The sequence below is a fragment of the Conger conger genome, chromosome 6 (genome assembly GCF_963514075.1).
Source record: "Conger conger chromosome 6, fConCon1.1, whole genome shotgun sequence".
In the NCBI taxonomy this organism is placed as follows: Eukaryota; Metazoa; Chordata; class Actinopteri; order Anguilliformes; family Congridae; genus Conger; species Conger conger.
In genome coordinates this window covers 57,056,749-57,075,134 of record NC_083765.1, presented here as the reverse complement: position 1 = coordinate 57,075,134, position 18,386 = coordinate 57,056,749, and the positions used below count along the sequence as shown (strand labels likewise).

The following is an 18,386-nucleotide window of genomic DNA, read 5'->3' as shown; positions in this document are numbered from 1 at the left end:
TTATTAAAAATGACAGAATTGCTTTTGTAATGAGAAAATCTTTTGCACTTTTGCAATCAGAGAGCAACTCATACAGTAACCATTACACTGTATACAGCCACTGTACATTGGCAAGCCACATCTTGCTTATTGTTGGTCTTGTTGTAATTACACATCCAGCAAATGTTTCCTTTAGCTAGCAGCAAATGTGTCATTTCTGCTTGTGTATGGTCCAGCAGTGTACAATGGAAAAGTCAAGATGTCAAGTTAAGAGGTTCTAATGACATGCCAATAATTTAATACGGGCACATTCATCTCAGTTCAGTTATGGTGCTAAAATACCATACACTTGGTTCTTCAATGTATCCTCATTAATTATCATTGTAATTGGGACACCATTTACATTTCTTGTTCAGTTTTTATCTCATTTTATTTTTTTCTAACATTTTCTTATTCGAGCTCATCAATTATTCAAATTATAATCCGAAATATAGAATTAATGTTAACACTTCAAATGGTTCGGAAGCTGATGGCCACAAAATGAGATCCAGAGGATACAAAATGTTTCATCTATGTTTGCATTATTTATAAGCGATCAAAAGACTGGAAAATAGAATAAAAACCAAGCATAAAAAACACAAGCCGTTTTCACTGGAGGGATTAGAATAACAAAGCCATTAAGAAGAAAAGGCACTGCCAGAATCTTAAGCGATCTTCTACCCTCTTTGGTTCAGCTGCGAAAAGCTTATGGCCAGCCTACTCCTGGTCGTCGCCAAGCACAAGTGGCTTTAAATGTGTCCTGCGCTGCGTGCCGGGCACTAATGAACAGCTTGTCTCAGTTCTGTTCGCTAATGAACAGCTTGTGTCTAATAGCGAATATCTTGGGACTCTGGGGGGTTACTGGTAGTGGCTATCCCAGAGGAGTACTGTGTGTTTAAGCAAACGGGATATTCCTGGGAGAAAAGCAGCCTTTTGGTTGAAGGCAGAGGAGATTCAAATGATCCTGGGGCTGTTTGATCAGTCCATCCTGATTCTTTTTTTCCCTGCTGGTACGGGTCATGCAGTTGGAAGCACGCCATGGGATAATCAAAAGAATTCTCCCGTGGGATTAAAAAAAAACAACATAAAAACGAAGCTCTTCAGCAGATTACACACAAACACACACACGCATGTACACATACAAGTTTAAAAGGTGAAATAAGTCCAAAGTCTTTGCTGTATTAGTTTGCGGAATATTTCAATGAATGGTCTGATGTGTAATGTTCTACAAACCGTAAAAACCTGATCGCTCATTCAATCAGTCCCGTGATGAATGACTTTCCCGTCAAATTAATTGCCCCAACCTTACATGTTGAATACATGAATAAATGACAAATTGCAGAGGCAGAAGAATGACTTATCTCTAACTAATCAATAAAGAATTTGAGGCTCTGTCTGAAGGAAGCAACACCAACATAATTCATCCCAACAACAAGACATAGGCAGTATGGCGCGTTTCCTTTTCACAAAAATATCTACTGTGCCTGGAACACTTTCAGCAGGAGTTCTGAGGAGTGCCACCAATTAAAGCCCATTTCTCTGCAGATAAAGAAATAAAAAAAAATCACTCCTTTGCCAAAAACATTAAATGAGTACAGTCTTCGAGAACTAATGAGCCAGTACAGACACTAGAGCTTTGGCTTTAAGTGGCCTGAGCCTTATAAATCTGTAATGGAGTTTATATTACACTTACCCCCCATAGTGGGGTTATTGCATTTCACAGCAACCTTGACTGTTTGATCTGGGCACCTACCCAGAAAGCCCTCCCCATGGTCACCATGACCCTGCACTGCTGCAGTGGTTGTGAGAAAGTGAACGTTCGGTTCTGGGGGGTCTTTACGGAGACCTGAAGTGTCGGAGACAGGGTGGGCAGAGTGTCCAGCGGTTATGGGAGTGTCGCTAGATTAATGGGCTTCAGGTATCGGTGTGGATGAGAAACTCACAGGCGGTCACAAGGCAGATAATCAGGAGCACTGGGCAGAGTTTGTGAGTGGAGATTGGGTAATAACATGTCGTCTTGGCTTGAAACATTGATGAGTGCAATTAAGGGAAGACAGAGCCTGCTGGCTCTATGAGAGTGTTTAGCCTACACAAGAGATGGCCTCTGTGGAATATTTAAAAGAGATGGTTCACCTTGTTGGTATTTTAAAATAGTTTTTGTGAAAGTTTTTGGTCGTCTTACACAGTTTTTCTGGGCAATTAAGAGTGCTTTAGATACTTACAGATGTTACTGATGACCAGCCGGCTTTAAAATGTCTGGAACAGGGACACCCAGGGTTCATGGTCTAAAGCAATAAAATAGCAGTTCAAGTAACTTCAAAGCAGCTTGTATTGCAATGTTATGTTTCCAGGGGCAGTACATATGAATAGATCCTTGTATAGCCTTTATTCATAATTAAAAACATATATAATAGTTTTATATTGTGCTGGTACTTCTTTCTTTGAGTGCAGAGGTCACGCTGTCCGTGTCATAGGACATTTCGTACTGAATAAGATTAAACTTTATTTTTTCTGAAGAATAATGAAGTATTATACACTTGTACTGTACATCACCTGGAGGCTTAATATCACAGCACACATTTTGGAGTTATTTGTTCCATGCTTTGTACCCTAAAACCCCAAAATACTTCTATATAAGCCAGTAGGTTATCAGACTTTGGTATCAAAAATACCATTTATCACATACAAAAAGGTCTGGGTTGATCAAAGCACTATACAAAAAACTGAAATAGAAATATAAAAACCCTGGAAAGTTAAATCCCTTTAAAGTCGCCTCACAACATTGAGGGACAACAAGCTGTGAAATCCAAATCATTTCTCTTGAAATTACTGTTCTGAAAATTCTGTACATAACACTTACAGCAGTTTGCCCATGCTGTGGCAGGACATTAGTTTTGTAGTTGGGAAAATGTGACATTTTTGGTAATGCTTGAAGTTAACACAGACATTTGTGCCAATGTCTTAACAATTCTTAAGATAAGTATCCTTTCAGAAAAATCAGTTGACAGTGTTGAAGGCTATAGAGCCCAAGGCTTACAAGGCATTAAGGCTATAATCCAATATATTTTAAGTCAGGATGTGATCATTTTGTTTGTAAGATTCAATGTCTTGCCAAGCAGAGAATAGTATCAGAACAATGTTTTTTTTGCCAACAATCCCCATTACAATGAACAGCGCTGAATACATATTTATTTGTTTTTAATAACGTGGGTACTGTCTTTGTGTCATAGCTATCCAGCACTGATTGCAGTACCACTGCATTTCTGTCAGAAGGATTTCAGCCTGTTACACCAAATATGCTTTAATCAGGACTGTTACGTCCCAGTGTTTTGGGATGTATAATGCTGTTGCTTTTTGGCTGTTTTGGGCTGGGTACTGCTGTGTTTTTGTGCTTCCCTATACAGGTGGAGGGGAGCATGCATTCCGTTGCTGAGAGACACACTTGGGCGAAGAGGATGCAGCATCTCGTCACGTTGGAGACCGGACCAGATGCAGCTGTTGCTAAGAATGACGGCGGTCGTCGCAGAGCAACACATGCCAAGAAGAATGCGACTATATAGGAGCTGCACGCTGTCAAGAGCGTGTCTACATCAATTCACATGCAACTGGAAGCTACGCCCCTTTGTCCTCCATTACCAACAAGTTGTCTGTGACTTTAAGAGACCAAACTTTGGAGAAGTTTCACCACGTTGTAGAACAACTTAGACGGTGAGACTTCCGAATCACGGACCTTTAATTAACAAGGATATTATCAGTATAGGACTCTGTTTAGCGTTGTAATTATTAAACATTCTCTTACTTCTTTATAACGCTGCGTACTGGTTACTTCTTTCTGAAGGGCTTGAGATAGTGAATGTTACGCCGTAATCAACTCTCTTTGTTATTGAAACATCGGTGAGTACCAGGTCGTAACAAGGACACATTCATGAGAACATCAGAATGTTTTTCAAATTTAGAATAATAATGAATGGACCTCATACAAGAAGCACTCATGCAAACAGATTTGCTATTGAATTGCTCAAATGTCTTTAAACAACTGATTGAAGAAAACATGGTGCATTCACCAATTTTCATAACTTTTCATAAAATCAATCAATGAGGAAGATTTTCATTAAAAAACTCAACGTGACTGCTTATGAATCAATTACATCTGCTGAACCCATTGTCATACAGAATGCATGGCAGAAACAATTCAACATGTCAATGCAATGACAAATGCACAATGATAGTATTACCTCTAACTGGTAAATTAATAGATGTGAGCAATTGGACTGTGTCAATTGAAATAGAATCCAGTTAGGACAGTCTGTCATAGCACCCACAGCCCAAAGCAAACTGGCACTCAAAAATGCAATGCAAATGCAATTAACTCCATTTGAATGATTTTCTAAACCGGTAGAGAAATGAGAATCATGTACCGTGTCATTCACAAAATTCTGAAATATTTGAGTATTTTATTTACTTTCTTTGACGTCGGAGTTAGTGTCCTAGCATTCTGCCCTTGATTGCTTCCCACACAGCAAAGGAAACAGACTGCGCCAGAATGTGTTTCACACATCCGGTGACATCTTACGTTCTAATGTACACTCAATTAAGCCCTTGGAAATACCACAGCCTGCAGTGCTAGAGTGGAACCCTCCCTTTCCCTCGCCCGCCCTCAAGAAAATAAACCGCAAGCGAGAAAAGTCTGGCAGGGTGAAAATTGTTCAATTGTAGCCAAGTCGTCACGGGGGAAACCAGACACCTCCGCCACGAAAATAAAGAAATAAATAATAATAATAAGCCGTTACCCTCAATCAGACAGTGCAGCCGAGTGCAGTCCCCTGATCATAACAGACCGATGTGACTAACAACCGCCAGTCACGCGAGGCCAAACCTACCCACGATACCGATGAAATCTCGCACTGTGATTGTGCGACTGCGTGCCTGCACTGTGTGTTTACTGCTGTGCGCTCAGAAAGGTATTTATGTAATGCTCTATTCCCAGAAAAAAAAGGTCTGCCCCCTTCGCTCACCAAAAATCAATACAACGCCATCTGTGCAGTCAGTGAGAGATGCATCTCAGGCTTCGTCTCTCGCTGTTGGGTGAACAGGCCTTGCTCCACTGCGTTGCATCTGTGGACGTCTGCCTGTCCGCTCCAGTATACCTGAGCTGTTCAAGGAGCCGTGATGCAGGAAAACAATGCGTAAACCGAAGGAAAGCACCTGTGGCCCCCCGCACGTGACCTGCCAGAATCAACCTCAGAAACACAGTTTGAATCCATTGCACTAATAGTCAGAATCATTTATTAATTTAGTCAGAATCTTTCCATGATTAATACCAACAGCTGACTAGGCTCTTCGCAATTTCTCGAGCCATGATTGCCTTTGCCGTCCCTGTCTTTTCCTGGAAAATGGTGCTTTTTAATCATAGGTTCCTTCAGCTACTGTGCAATTACAACCTGTTCATCTGCAACTGGCGCTGGAGGCGAAGGAATGAAAAATCCGACTGCCATTTTGTGACTTGGGGCAGAATGGGAGTGATACAGGCTGACAAACTAACTCCGCTTAGAACATCTGTCTTGTGGGTGACTCAAATATCTAACATATTCTACATTTTTACCAATCAATCCTCTAGTGTAAAGCATATGTATACACTCGACTTTATTAGGTATTTACTAGACTTTACTAGGGCTACTACATGGCTCAGGCAGTAAGAGCAGTCGCCTGGCAGTCGGAGGGTTGCCGGTTCGATCCCCCGCCCGGGCTGTGTCGAAGTGTCCCTGAGCAAGACACCTAACCCCCAAATGCTCCTGACAAGCTGGTCGGTGCCTTGCATGACAGCCAATCGCCGTTGGTATGCGAGTGTGTGCATGAATGGGTGAATGAGAAGCATTAATTGTACAGCGCTTTAGACAAAGGCGCTATATAAATGCCAACCATTTACCATTTACTTATTGGTCCTCTGCTGCTGTAGCCTATGCACTTTTGATGCGCTGTGTGTTCAGAGATGCTCTTCTGCATACCACTGTTGTAATACATGGTTATTCATGTTACCGTGACCCTCCCGGCCATTCTCCTCTGACCTCTCTCATTAACAGCATTTTTTCGTCCGCAGAACTGCTTCCCATTCTCTGCAAACTCTAGAAAATCACAGGAGATCAGCAGTTTCTGAGATACTCAAACCACCCTGTCTGGCAATCATCCCATGGTCAAAGTCACTTCTGAAATTTGGTCTGGGCAACAGCTGAACCAGTGACCTGCATGCTTTTAAGAATTTAGTTGCTGACTTATGATTGGCTAATTAAGTATTTACATTAACAAGCTGGTGTACAGGTCTACCTAATAAATTGCTCACTGAGTGTATATTTTGATTTCATCTTTATGATAATTCATATGCCAAGTGTGCACAAATTGATATTAGATATAGCTGGGGATGTAATAATTTGTGTAAGCATACACACATGTACAGGCCTTTTCTACTAGACTGACTATCTATTAAAGCAAAAGCATTTATCTTAAGATTCGAGAGGCTTTTCATTTAAGACATAACTAGGGGAGGTCATTGTCAAACTTATGTTGGAACCTGGAATATTTATTTGGTAAAACAGTGGAGAACAACATAAATTATACGTTAACCAGAGTGGAAAGCTTTCAGAGAGACTTCCTCTTTTGATCAGGAACATCCAAGTTAAGCCGATCCCTCGTCACGCTCTTCAACTATTTTGGTATTCTTGTCAGCAGCATGTATGCATATTTAATAATGTATTAATATATTTATTCATGTATACTTCAATAAATATTTATTTATTTTCTGCTTGTATTAGGTACGTGTGTGTTTGCAAGTGGCCATTTTCCCTTATGGTTTTCTTTGTCACTGGTGGTGAAACAAGGATTTAAATAATGTATCTGTTTACATATGCACTGTACACACAAACACACACACTCACACACATGCAAGCACACAGACAGTAGAACCTAAGACACGAACCTCAGACTGAATAATTATATTAGTGTCTCTAATATAGTACAGTATAATACAGGTGCTTTATGGCATATCAGTTTATTCTGTGTTCGAGTGCACACAATGGATAGCAGGCTATATTTAGCTAAAAGTTGACAGCTACATAGGTCCTGCTGCATGCATAAGCGCCCTGCAGTATAAATGACTTCAGATAAGCGTGGCTGTGGAATGCATGGTTTCTGATCACTCTGATTCCGGCAGCAATACAAGGAGGTCTCAGTCTATGCAGAATGCAAAATTGCTTCAGGTGGAAGAAGCCCCGAACATCTCTCGAACAAACAGCACAGAAATGCAATGGTAACCACTTTCTTTTATTTTTAAATCTATGCCATCTCCAAGCCTGAAATTGCTACATTATGGCGCTGTTGGACTAATAAAAAATGTATTGGTCTTTTTGGCAGTGCTGAACGCATCGTTTCCAGCATATTCTGCGGGGAGTGGGGGGGAGTGGGGGGGGGGGGGGGTGGGCGAAAATACACACAAAAAAAGCCCCAGTGAAGATATTCTGCCGAACCTCATGGTCCTCTTTATTTCTAAAAGCAAAGTAATGCATCAAAATGAGCTGAAGAATTACCGCTTCTCCTCAAATCAATTCAGCAGGCTCTGTGCCATTGTCTATATATTAATGATGTCCCTGAGGGATGGGGTAAATGGCTGAGCTTTACTAGTGCACAGTTATTGTTCCTCTCTCTGTTGTGAAGTGGTTTCTCCTGGTTCAGTTTATCTTTGGCACTATATCATTCCGCCCGTGCACCGCGCACGTATAAATAAAAAAGCAGACCCTGAGCGAGAGCCTTTATATTAGTAATTAAAAAAAGAGCTTCCTTTACAACATTGTCCTTACCCTACACATGACCCAGCTATAAACATCTGCTCAACAGCAGCCACAGCTGCCCACATACTGTAGGACTGGTGCTATTTCTTTGGGAAAACCCAGCCACGTCTAGCAAGATTTAAAAAATATTACCAAAAAATAAATGTTTTTCTGCATGTGAATACAGCACTGCACCTCAAAGAGCTTCCCAAAACAAAGTCAATTCTTCAATATTTTCTTTTCATACAATTAACATTCATTCACATCTGAACAAACAGAAACATAACAACAACTAATTAATTAGAAATAACTGCATTCAGCGCATTCAAACTGAAAGGTAAAATGACATAGCAGGGTGAATGTAAAACCTTGGATTCAAATTAAAGTGCCATAAGATAATGTTATAATTATCTTTATTTGATCAGTTTTTCATATTAATCTTGAAATATTTCTGGGCCCTGGTCGATTACCATCTCCATGTGACATTCCCTTCAAAACTATGATATTGTAGAGCATGCAGAACATTAGGCTTTTAGAGCACGTAGTTCGAGGGGACTGCTTATTACCATTTCTAATCTTAGCCATCTAAAGAGCAAACCAATTTGTAGTGAATATACAGTGCAATAATGAGTGTGACTGCTTGTATAAACCACAGCTATATGCAGAACATTCACATCTCCTCCATAAAATCAGTAAATTATTAAAGTTGTTCTACTCCTTCCAAAAGCAATAAACCCCACGAGTCCCCAGCAGACTCTATGCAGATTATTGAAACGTGAACGTAACAGTGAAGTTCTCCTCCTTCCTATTTTCCCCCACATCTCAGCATGCCTCATGCCTCTTCTGCTGGATGAAACGCAGGCACTTTGCAAATTGCATCGATCTCTCCCAAGACCAGTCACACGGCCGCGTGTTAGCCAAACGTGCATCTCTATTACCCAACCGTGGGCCTGGCGGAGCTGTGTCTGCTAGCCTACAGAAACGCTCACATGGATGATGCCAGATGTTGGGAAAAAAATAAAAAATAGATCTCTGTCAGATAGCCAATAAAGTACACGGTGAGGTCCACCGCTATCTCCCAGTTCTAATTAAAGGCACATAAGTTCACCTGACAGTACCAGGTGAATTTGTTTTACAGTCTTTGAAGGGAAGGGACCTAATTGCCGGCTACACGTGGCAATTTGTTCACCATGGTAATGCAAATTTTAAGAACATAATGTAAAAATGTCATCTCTGCTGTGAGAAAAGTCACACTGTAGCTCTGAATCAAGCTTTGCTTTGACAGCCCCGAAGGCAGAGGCCAGGGCTCCTGCAAAAATGATCCGGCAATCGCCTCGACACGTCCAACTCTGCATGAAAAATACTTCAGCAAACTTCTCCCTCGATTAATTTACACCCACGCCCGCTTTATCCTGCTGATAGATCTCTCTTTTGTAGTTCACTTTGTTAAAAAATATTAAACTTCAAGTCAAATCCCACTTCTAGCTGGTCTCATCTTAAATTCCCCCCAAAATTCCTTCAAAAGGTGGCAGGGATCTCCAATTATCTGACTCTTCAGGTTTTGCTGTTGTAAGTGTTTTTCTCTTATTACCATTGCCTTGTTTTTAGACCAATTATGATTATGCCTGAGTGCACAGTCACCACCCTTCCCTCAGTCTCAACCCACCACAGAACGCGCACTACACATTACTGTGTATATGTGGCCTTTGGCCAGATGTTCCCAATACTCCATGGAGATTTTGGTTTTATTTCCTCTGGGAAATAACACGCGTCCTTGCCACTGGAATGGCAGAGCCGTAAAGGCTGAGGAAAGAGGGTGTTGGGGGTGGAAGACGACTCGCTGGGAGATGTGGCCGTTACACGGAAATCGATTCACATCATTCCCACCGCCTGGCAGGATACGGCAGCCGTGGTGCAGGAGAAAGGAGCGGGAGGTGCGTATGGAAGAGGGGAGCAGGAGAGGGGAGCGGGAAGTGCGTATGGGAGGTGCGTGAAGGAGAGAGGAGCGGGAGGTGCATATGGGAGGTGCATGCGGGAGGTGCGTATGGAAGAGGGGAGCAGGAGAGGGGAGCGGGAAGTGCGTATGGGAGGTGCGTGAAGGAGAGAGGAGCGGGAGGTGCATATGGGAGGTGCATGCGGGAGGTGCGTACGGAAGAGGGGAGCAGGAGAGGGGAGCGGGAAGTGCGTATGGGAGGTGCGTGAAGGAGAGAGGAGCGGGAGGTGCATATGGGAGGTGCATGCGGGAGGTGCGTATGAGGGGGGCTTGGGGGAGGTGCGTATGGGAGGTGCGTGAAGGAGAGAGGAGCAGGAGGTGCATATGGGAGGTGTGTATGGGAGGTGCATGAAGGAGAGAGGAGCGGGAGGTGCATATGAGAGGTGCGTGAAGGAGAGAGGAGCGGGAGGTGCATATGGGAGGTGCATGCGGGAGGGGCATATGGGAGGTGCTTGGGTGAGGTGCGTATGGGAGGTGCTTGGGGGAGGTGCGTATGGGAGAGGGGCTCGGTAGGGGCGTGTGGGAGGTGCGTACAAGAGAAGGGAGCGGGAGGTACGTGCGAGAGGCACGTATGGGAGGTGCTTGGGGGAGGTGCGTGTGAGAGGCACGTATGGGAGGTGCGTGGGGGAGAGAGGCTCAGGGGTGAGAGCATGGTGGGGCGGATGGCAGAGGCCTCACCTCTGCAGACGGTTCCATTTCCCACATAGCCTGGCTTGCAGGTGCACAGGTGGCCGCGGACAGTGTTGGTGCAGATGGCATTGGTGTCGCAGGAGTGCTGATCGCTGGCACACTCGTCGTGCTCTGTGAGGAGAGGGAGAGAGAGAGAGAGGTACGGGTGAGAGAGCCAGCTGCCGCATGGTAAAAATGAACATTTTGACGGAATTACTCCAAGCTGCAGGAGAACATTAACCTATGTTGAGCTTGGAACATGCAGCTAAATCTTTTCCCTGTGGTTTCTTTACAAATAATTACTGCATTTCCCCCATAAGACTATATTTCACATTCCAATATAATTGGTACATTCACCAATTCAAGAACTGTATGTTAGCACTAGACTAGCTACCCATTGTCATTGGACATATGAGGGTATGAAATATTTATTTCACAATGTATTGTACATGCAAAATGAAATTAGCTATTGACTGACATATGTTGCTTAAGAACACACATGTACCTACAGTGCAGTCCATAAGTATTTGCAGAGTGGTATAATTTCTGTTCTTTTGGCTCTGTACTCCAGGACGTTGGATTTGAAATGACACAATGAAAATGAGGCAAAAGTTTGAGGGTATTTACGTCCATATTGGGTGATCCATGAAGGAATTACTTCCCTTTGTTTGCACAATCCACTCATTTTAGCGGACCAAAAGTCATTGTACATTGACGAGTCAGGTGTAGACGATGACTGGGACACGCAAGGTTGGTGGTTCGATCCCCGGTGTAGCCACAATAAGATCCGCACAGCCATCGGGCCCTTGAGCAAGGCCCTTAACCCTGCATTGCTCCAGGGGAGGATTGTCTCCTGCTTAGTCTAATCAACTGTATGTCACTCTGGATAAGAGAATCTGCCAAATGCCAAAAATGTAATGTAATGTAGACAATTTAGGCGTTTGGAATCTGTTGGAAATTAAGGAAGTAAATAAGGACCACAGTTGTGCCAATATGAGCCAATATGAGCCAATATGAGCCAATATGAGGCTGAGAAATAAGAACAGCCTGAGACATAGGTGTAACAATAGGCTTATTGGAAACATCATTAAGAAGGCATTTGATTGAACTTGAACAGAAAGGTTGAAGGGACAATAGGACTACAAGTCCCAGCATTCCATAGAACTCCCAAACTACAATACATGCGGTGTAGGACAGTTACCCTGTTGTACTGTAATCCAATACTGTGCTGGGGATAGGCGTAGCTAGAAATACTTATTATTACTAATTATAAAAGGATGAAGCATTTGCTAATCTCTTTCTTCTTCAAAGACTCTTCTTCAAACACGCATCCTGAAACCTTCCACAAACTCTCGCTCCGGAAATCAACTTTATCGGAACCACGTCTGAGATGCAGCACTGGGAAGGCCCCAAAGACCGAGTGACGCACACTCACACAGGCGACCAGCCACAGAAAACCGCAAACCAGACGTCCGGTGCCGACACGAGTCTGAAGAGCCATGCGCCCAAGCCACAGAGCCTGAACAGCAACCCCTGCAAGTCCCATGAGGCAAGCAACCTGCAAACTTCAGGTGCCGTAGTTAGTTTGTCCAGCTAGTTTCAAACCTCCATCGTAGCTTCTCTGATCTCATGGAACACGAGTCCATGGTGCGCAGGCATGCCTGTATAACCGCACATATGCAGGACAATATACAAACACCCCACATGCCGGCGTGGACGCGCGCCCAATGCTAACACGCGTAGCTGCTGTACATCACAGTAGTGAATTGGTACTTTCTGTATAATAAACTTTGTTATATTTTCCAAGGTTGTTTGTATTAATAATGCTCCAGTATTGAATGAAGTCAACATCTGATCTTAAAGAACTCCCAAATGCCTTCACCTTCTTAGCTGAATTATTTATATGAGTTTGGTATAAACTGAATGCGTAGTACTTACATTTAGTTAAGATTGAACAAATGTGTACTTTTAATAATGATTTATTTATTAATTGAAATTGGCAAAATATTTTAGACTTTTGACTTTACGCCACTATTTTTAGAAGGATGGTATAAGCATCTATCTCACATCAATGTTACCATACTTAAACGGCCATTATTAAAATGGAAACATCTTGATTATCAATCCTCGCAACTCTACACATTGTGTGTAGGGACATATCCCCTACAAGATGCTTCAGTACACTTCCAAATTAATTCTGTCGCTGCTATGAGTTATGAGTTACATTATCAAGGAAGGCAAGAAAGCCAGCATCTGTGGCAGCCAAACGCCAAACTATAACACTCCCTCCACCACTTTCTGCAGATGGGGGGTGGGGGGGGGATTACTTCTTGGGCACTTCCATTGCTCCACACTTTGCTCCTGCCATCACTCATATACAAATCAATAGTGATCTCACCTGTCCAGAACTTTCCAGAACTCTGCAGGTGCCTTAGGAAACACTTGTAGGTAAACTGTAATCTGACCATCCTGTTTTGTAGCCAACTAGTTTGCACCTTGCAGTTTGTTTCAGTAAGCCAATTTCTCTGCTATTTTTTTTTTTTTTTCTCATTTCTCGGCCTCATAATGGCTTCCTTGATTTACATGGCTTCCTTGACTGGTACAACTCTGGTCCTCATGTTGGCAAAAGCAAATAACAGAATGCAAAGGCAATCAAAAGCTTAGAACCATGACAAAATACTCAAAGCCTCCTTATACCTGCACTAAACAAGCAATTGAATGCACCTGACAAATTCAAAAGTCTGCTTAACTGTCTTACTTTGTTACTTTTGGTCCTCAAAAATTCCCTCAAATTAAAGGTGATAGTCTGTACTTTTACATCATATTAATCATTTGATCCCAATGTGCTGAGTACTGAGTCAAAACGACAGAAATGATACCACTGTCCAAATACGCACTGTACGGATAGCAATATACTGGTTCTCATTTTTACATACGTTTTCAAATTTAAATCCAGAGTTTGTCTTCCAATTTGTCTTATATCATTTAAACATGCTTTCATTTTTAGTTTTTATTTTAGTTTTTTCCTGAGAGACACTTTCCTTAAGAAATGAGAAATTAGTAAACAATATCATGCTTATTAACATAAATTGCTGCACAGCAATAAAGACAGTCTGTTTATTTTAGCTCATTGATTCATTTGATTGTTTGGAGAGCAATTCATCTTTTGTTAATTTAGTTCCCCTTGACTCACTCACTGATTTTTAGTGCATAAAAATAAATACAAAATGTGTGGCAAGCAAGTGACCCAGTGTTTATGTACCGTGTCTTATTTTCTTATTGCTATTTAGTTAAATTGAAGCTTATTTGTTGTTCGATTTTTTTTCCTGGGTGAAATAAGACTGAGAAATCAATGGCAGCAGTGCGGTATGACATCATATTCAATGGGTTTTCAACTGACTGCTGACTCAGCCGAGGTACAGAACACGTGACATTAAAACATGGGCAATACATAATTAAAGTGACTCATATGCAGATCATTTCATTACATTTTCATGTACACACTTCCATGTTCTGGTTACAGAAAACGTACAAGATACAAGTTAGAGTCCATTATGATATGCATGGTCTGGTTCATTCTTGAGAGAACAAGTGAGACTGCATGGCTGAAATATTAAGGTAATATTTTGAGGATATGCAAGACAAAGAAAATGGCTTTTCATGCAGATTAAAATTATACTTATAATACCCATTTTCCTCTAGCTGCAACGAGGCAATTACTTTGGGATAAATTTGGTTTTTTTTGGCAAAGATTTATTCCAGCAAAAATAGAATATAAATAACTGAAATTAAATCTACCTGTGGAATGGTAGGTTAATACTAAGTTCACCACAAAAATGGTTTTAAACCACATCTATCCAGGCGATTGAAGCAGACATTCAGTATAAACACTGATGATATAGCCACAATACAAGCAGATATTGAGACATTGATTTTTAAAGGAATCTGTATGACCTGCAGCAATAATATGCTTAATGAATGATTAGCCAATGGAAGGAACTATTTTTATTCCTGGGAATTGGTGCCCCTCTGCCAGGAAATTCAGTATTTTCCCAAGAGAATCACACATAACATTGGAAAGTCCTCAACAGAAATGCACAGAAAATTACCAGGGAGATATTATTCAATGGTTTGAGTCAACTTACCCGATGTGTACAAAAGAGCAGAAGCAATGAATGAACACATTCAAACAACTGCACAACGCAACTTAAATATGACTTCAAAATCGACTGTCACCTTTTTATTTAGGTGAGAACAGAACATCAACAGGGCTCAAAGGTGGTAACTATGGTATGTGCGTACACAGCATGGCATTTTTTCCAGCCTTTACTCCCAAAACTGCCATCTTTCACATATTCCTTTTTACAAAACTCTGACACAAGTGCTTTAATCTTTACGGAGCAGTGCTGAACACCATCCTCGTGTCCTAGATTCGCCTCTTTCAAAGATCATAATATCTCACCATAAAAGAAAGCGCAGACACCCAAATCATGGTCAGTGTAACTTCTAAGACATCATTGGGTCGAAGTAAAAAATTCAACTCAGCCTAAACATGATTTAAAACATTCTCACCTCAGGGGCTCAGAGTGAAAACTTCTACCTTGTCATTTGAAAATAATTGGATTAAAGTTCATCCGTCTGGGCCCTAACCATCCCCCACCTTGTAGCCACAAGTGAGAGAGTGATGCAGCACTGATGCTGTCCTTATTTATTGGAGCCTCAAATTAAATTGATGGAGGAAGCCGGTGGATGCAAGGTGACCCCTTTATGGTTTTTCTACTTACAACGAGTCTGAGCTTTGGGGAGAGGGAAAATAAATGCAGGGCCGAGTTGTGAATTAGACAGAAGGTCAATGAAGGTTTGTCCACACTCCTTAGCATTCACAGGCTGCTCCAGGTATAAACAGGGTTCTTCTGTGTTGATACCTTCAGTATGCATCTTGTTGACTCCTCAAAGTCATCCTGATCTAAAAGGCTAACTGGAGGAATAATCTTGGAACTGTGAAGATGAAAAAAAAAAAAATAATAATAAAAACAATTCTGGATATTATACACATAACCTCTGCCTAATTTAAACTCATCAAGGCCAATTATAAAATGATGTCCATGTCAGGATGAATCATGTCAGAATCGACCCTTGACAACCAGAGATGATGATGCGTGTAACCAGTCATGCTACGCTTGCATGGAGATCAGAGTTCTTAAATCCAATGACTTATAGGTTTGTGTGCGCTGTATAGACATAGAATGAAGTTTGACCGGGTACTTTTAATTAATCATCTACAGTGTTAGCATTCTTTGTACTGTACTATATTTACCGTGGAAACAGTAGGGATATAAGTTAGACAAAAATGCAGAACAATCAAATTTTGGACCTAAAATAAATCTGACAATGTTGTTCAAGCATCCTGTAAAGTTGGGAGCTGGGCGATGATACCCCCTTTACTGCGTCAAGTCACATATTTAGGGTAACACCGAATGTGTCCACAAGGAGATGTATGCAAGTGTGTTTGCAGGTTTGCATAAAGAGATACATCATTAATGGTTTCAAAAATGTTTACTTTCAGAACTCTTTATGTAAACCCAAAATCTACACCTACTAACAAATTCCTTTTGGTTATCTGAAGCCTTCAGCGATGGCATCAAACTGTACCGCATGTTAATATGAAATTTAATGACCTCTGACAAGGAAACGGCACAATGAAGTATTTCTGGAGCTCTTCCTCCATACACAGATTGCCTGCAGTTAAGTATAGTTGCAGGGCTTGATGTTAACTGAACTTTACCGATCAGAAGAAAAGAAAATGTGGCTGAATTTCTCCTGTACTTCTTTTCATTAGCAAACAAAAATGTAACAAAGGCTGTCAAATTAATTCTTGATGTCACAACATCCAAAGATGGAGTGTCTCCACAGGAGAACAGCCTAAATCCAGTTATTATTCTGGGAGGAGCCAGTTCTATCTTCTAAGAAAGTCATTTAAATATGCTGACATCATATTAAAGCAATGTACTGGAGAGAAGCAGATCATTTTCCACTATGGCACAATGAAAATGTACAAATACACAAAAAATGACAGAAACCAAGAGGATCAGGTGGCCACTTTCTGATAAGATTGCTTTTGGGACCTGATCAGACAGTATTAGTGTCTTGATACAATAAGGACAGTATTCGTTTTCCATTGCTAGCAACTGGGGAATTATGTTTGAACGATTCAAAGTAGACAATGACAATGACAATATATCAGGGGTTGGTGTGTGATGCCAACATACACAAAAGGATATGAAATGTTTTGAAGCAGAACACACATTCATGCTATTGTGCATTAAGGTATATCCATTAGAGGAAATAGGATGACAAGAGAAAAGAGGAAAGCCTTTGCTTTACAATGTAATGTAATGTAAAGAGTAATACCAAATGAGTGTTAACTGTACAGGCTAGTAAAGGTCCAGTGCTGAGCTACAGAATGAATGGTTAGTCCACTAGACTTTTCCATCAATTCAGATATCATCTGTTACTTAGCTGATGGCTTTATCCAAAGCGACTTACAGTTGATTAGACTAAGCTGGAGACAATTCCCCCTGGAGAAATGTGGGGCCCAACAGCTGTGTGGATCGTGGCTACACCAGGGCTTGAACCACCAACCTCCCGGGTCCTAGTCATGTACCATAGCCATTAGGCAACAGGCTGCGCCCTTAGATATTAAAGCATTACTTTAAATGCATTGTGTAAAAATATTTAATATTCATCCTGTTCTAGAGTGCAACGGTCTTGAGATTAGATGAGATGGGTCATCAACCGACTTGATGTACTGTACACCCGGCCAAAAGATTTTAGATGCAGCCGATGGCATGATGTAGCTTCAATAAATATTCTGAGTCAGTTCTGTAAAGATCTTATAACCTTCAGGGGAGTGTTCTCCAACTCCCATATGCATAACAAACACAGGGTTGAGAAACCATAAGAAGTTGCAGCCCATTATATTAGCCAGTAAAACAGAGAAAAAGACCTTGGGGAAAATATAACTCGTCTGGCCCTGCAAACTACCTATTAATGACAATATTTTTATTTTTTTTACAACTTGCAATATGCTAGTCAAGGTATTCAAGGATTCTACTTGTACACCCTCATTTCTCATATTGCAATGTGCCACAGAAATGAAAGAGGTTAAATCATGGACCAACACTACCTTCTGTGAAATGCTAAAGGCATTCAGAATGCCAACCACACTTACACTGTACAAATGCTCAATAGATGCCTGGCCCCTATTTGGGTAAGTCAATCAGTCTGAGATAATCTATTCTCAATTTTAAACTAAGAACGTGACAGCCAATAAGGCACTGCTGGAAAACAAATCCCAACAAGGTTTTGGATTTCATTACACTTGAACTCGAAAGTAATTATATGTTTAACTTGATTTGAATTGAATTAAATTTATAAGCAAACACCGTATATCCGTATATAGTTTTTCATTACTGCAATCTTGCAAAATGTTATACCCAGCTGGTGCATCAAATTAATTGTTCATCTAAAATAAAATGTTTCTCTTTTTCAATTTACCTAGAGGTAACCAATTTTATTGACCGAATTAGCTCATATATACAGTAGGTACACCCACTTATTGTACAGGGAGACAACTGAGTGACAACATATCAGTACAATAGAACACATAACGTTTCCTACGGTATGTGTGGTTTGTCTGAATAAGCAACTTCAAAGTGGTGGCCACAATATTATTTTGCTTATTTTGCTAGTACCAAAGTTAATAAATCAAAATATGTTCTTCCACACACTAGCCTACTGCATGGCTTATTGTGCTAATACCAAAGCTGAAGCATAAAAAAATATATATATATATATATAAAAAAAGGTTTTTCTAAACATTTGCAGTT

The 18,386-nt window shown here is 41.1% G+C and overlaps 1 protein-coding gene across 2 annotated transcripts in view; it reads right to left on the bottom strand.

Annotated features, from left to right (window-relative positions):
• Positions 1-18,386, bottom strand: part of LOC133130530 (protein kinase C-binding protein NELL1-like) — a 204,051-nt gene that overhangs the window by 51,531 nt on the left and 134,134 nt on the right. For both annotated transcript variants that reach the window (XM_061245181.1, XM_061245182.1), the window contains exon 14: positions 10,507-10,629. In XM_061245181.1, coding sequence (XP_061101165.1) covers positions 10,507-10,629 — 123 coding nt within the window. The remainder of the gene's footprint in view (positions 1-10,506; positions 10,630-18,386) is intronic.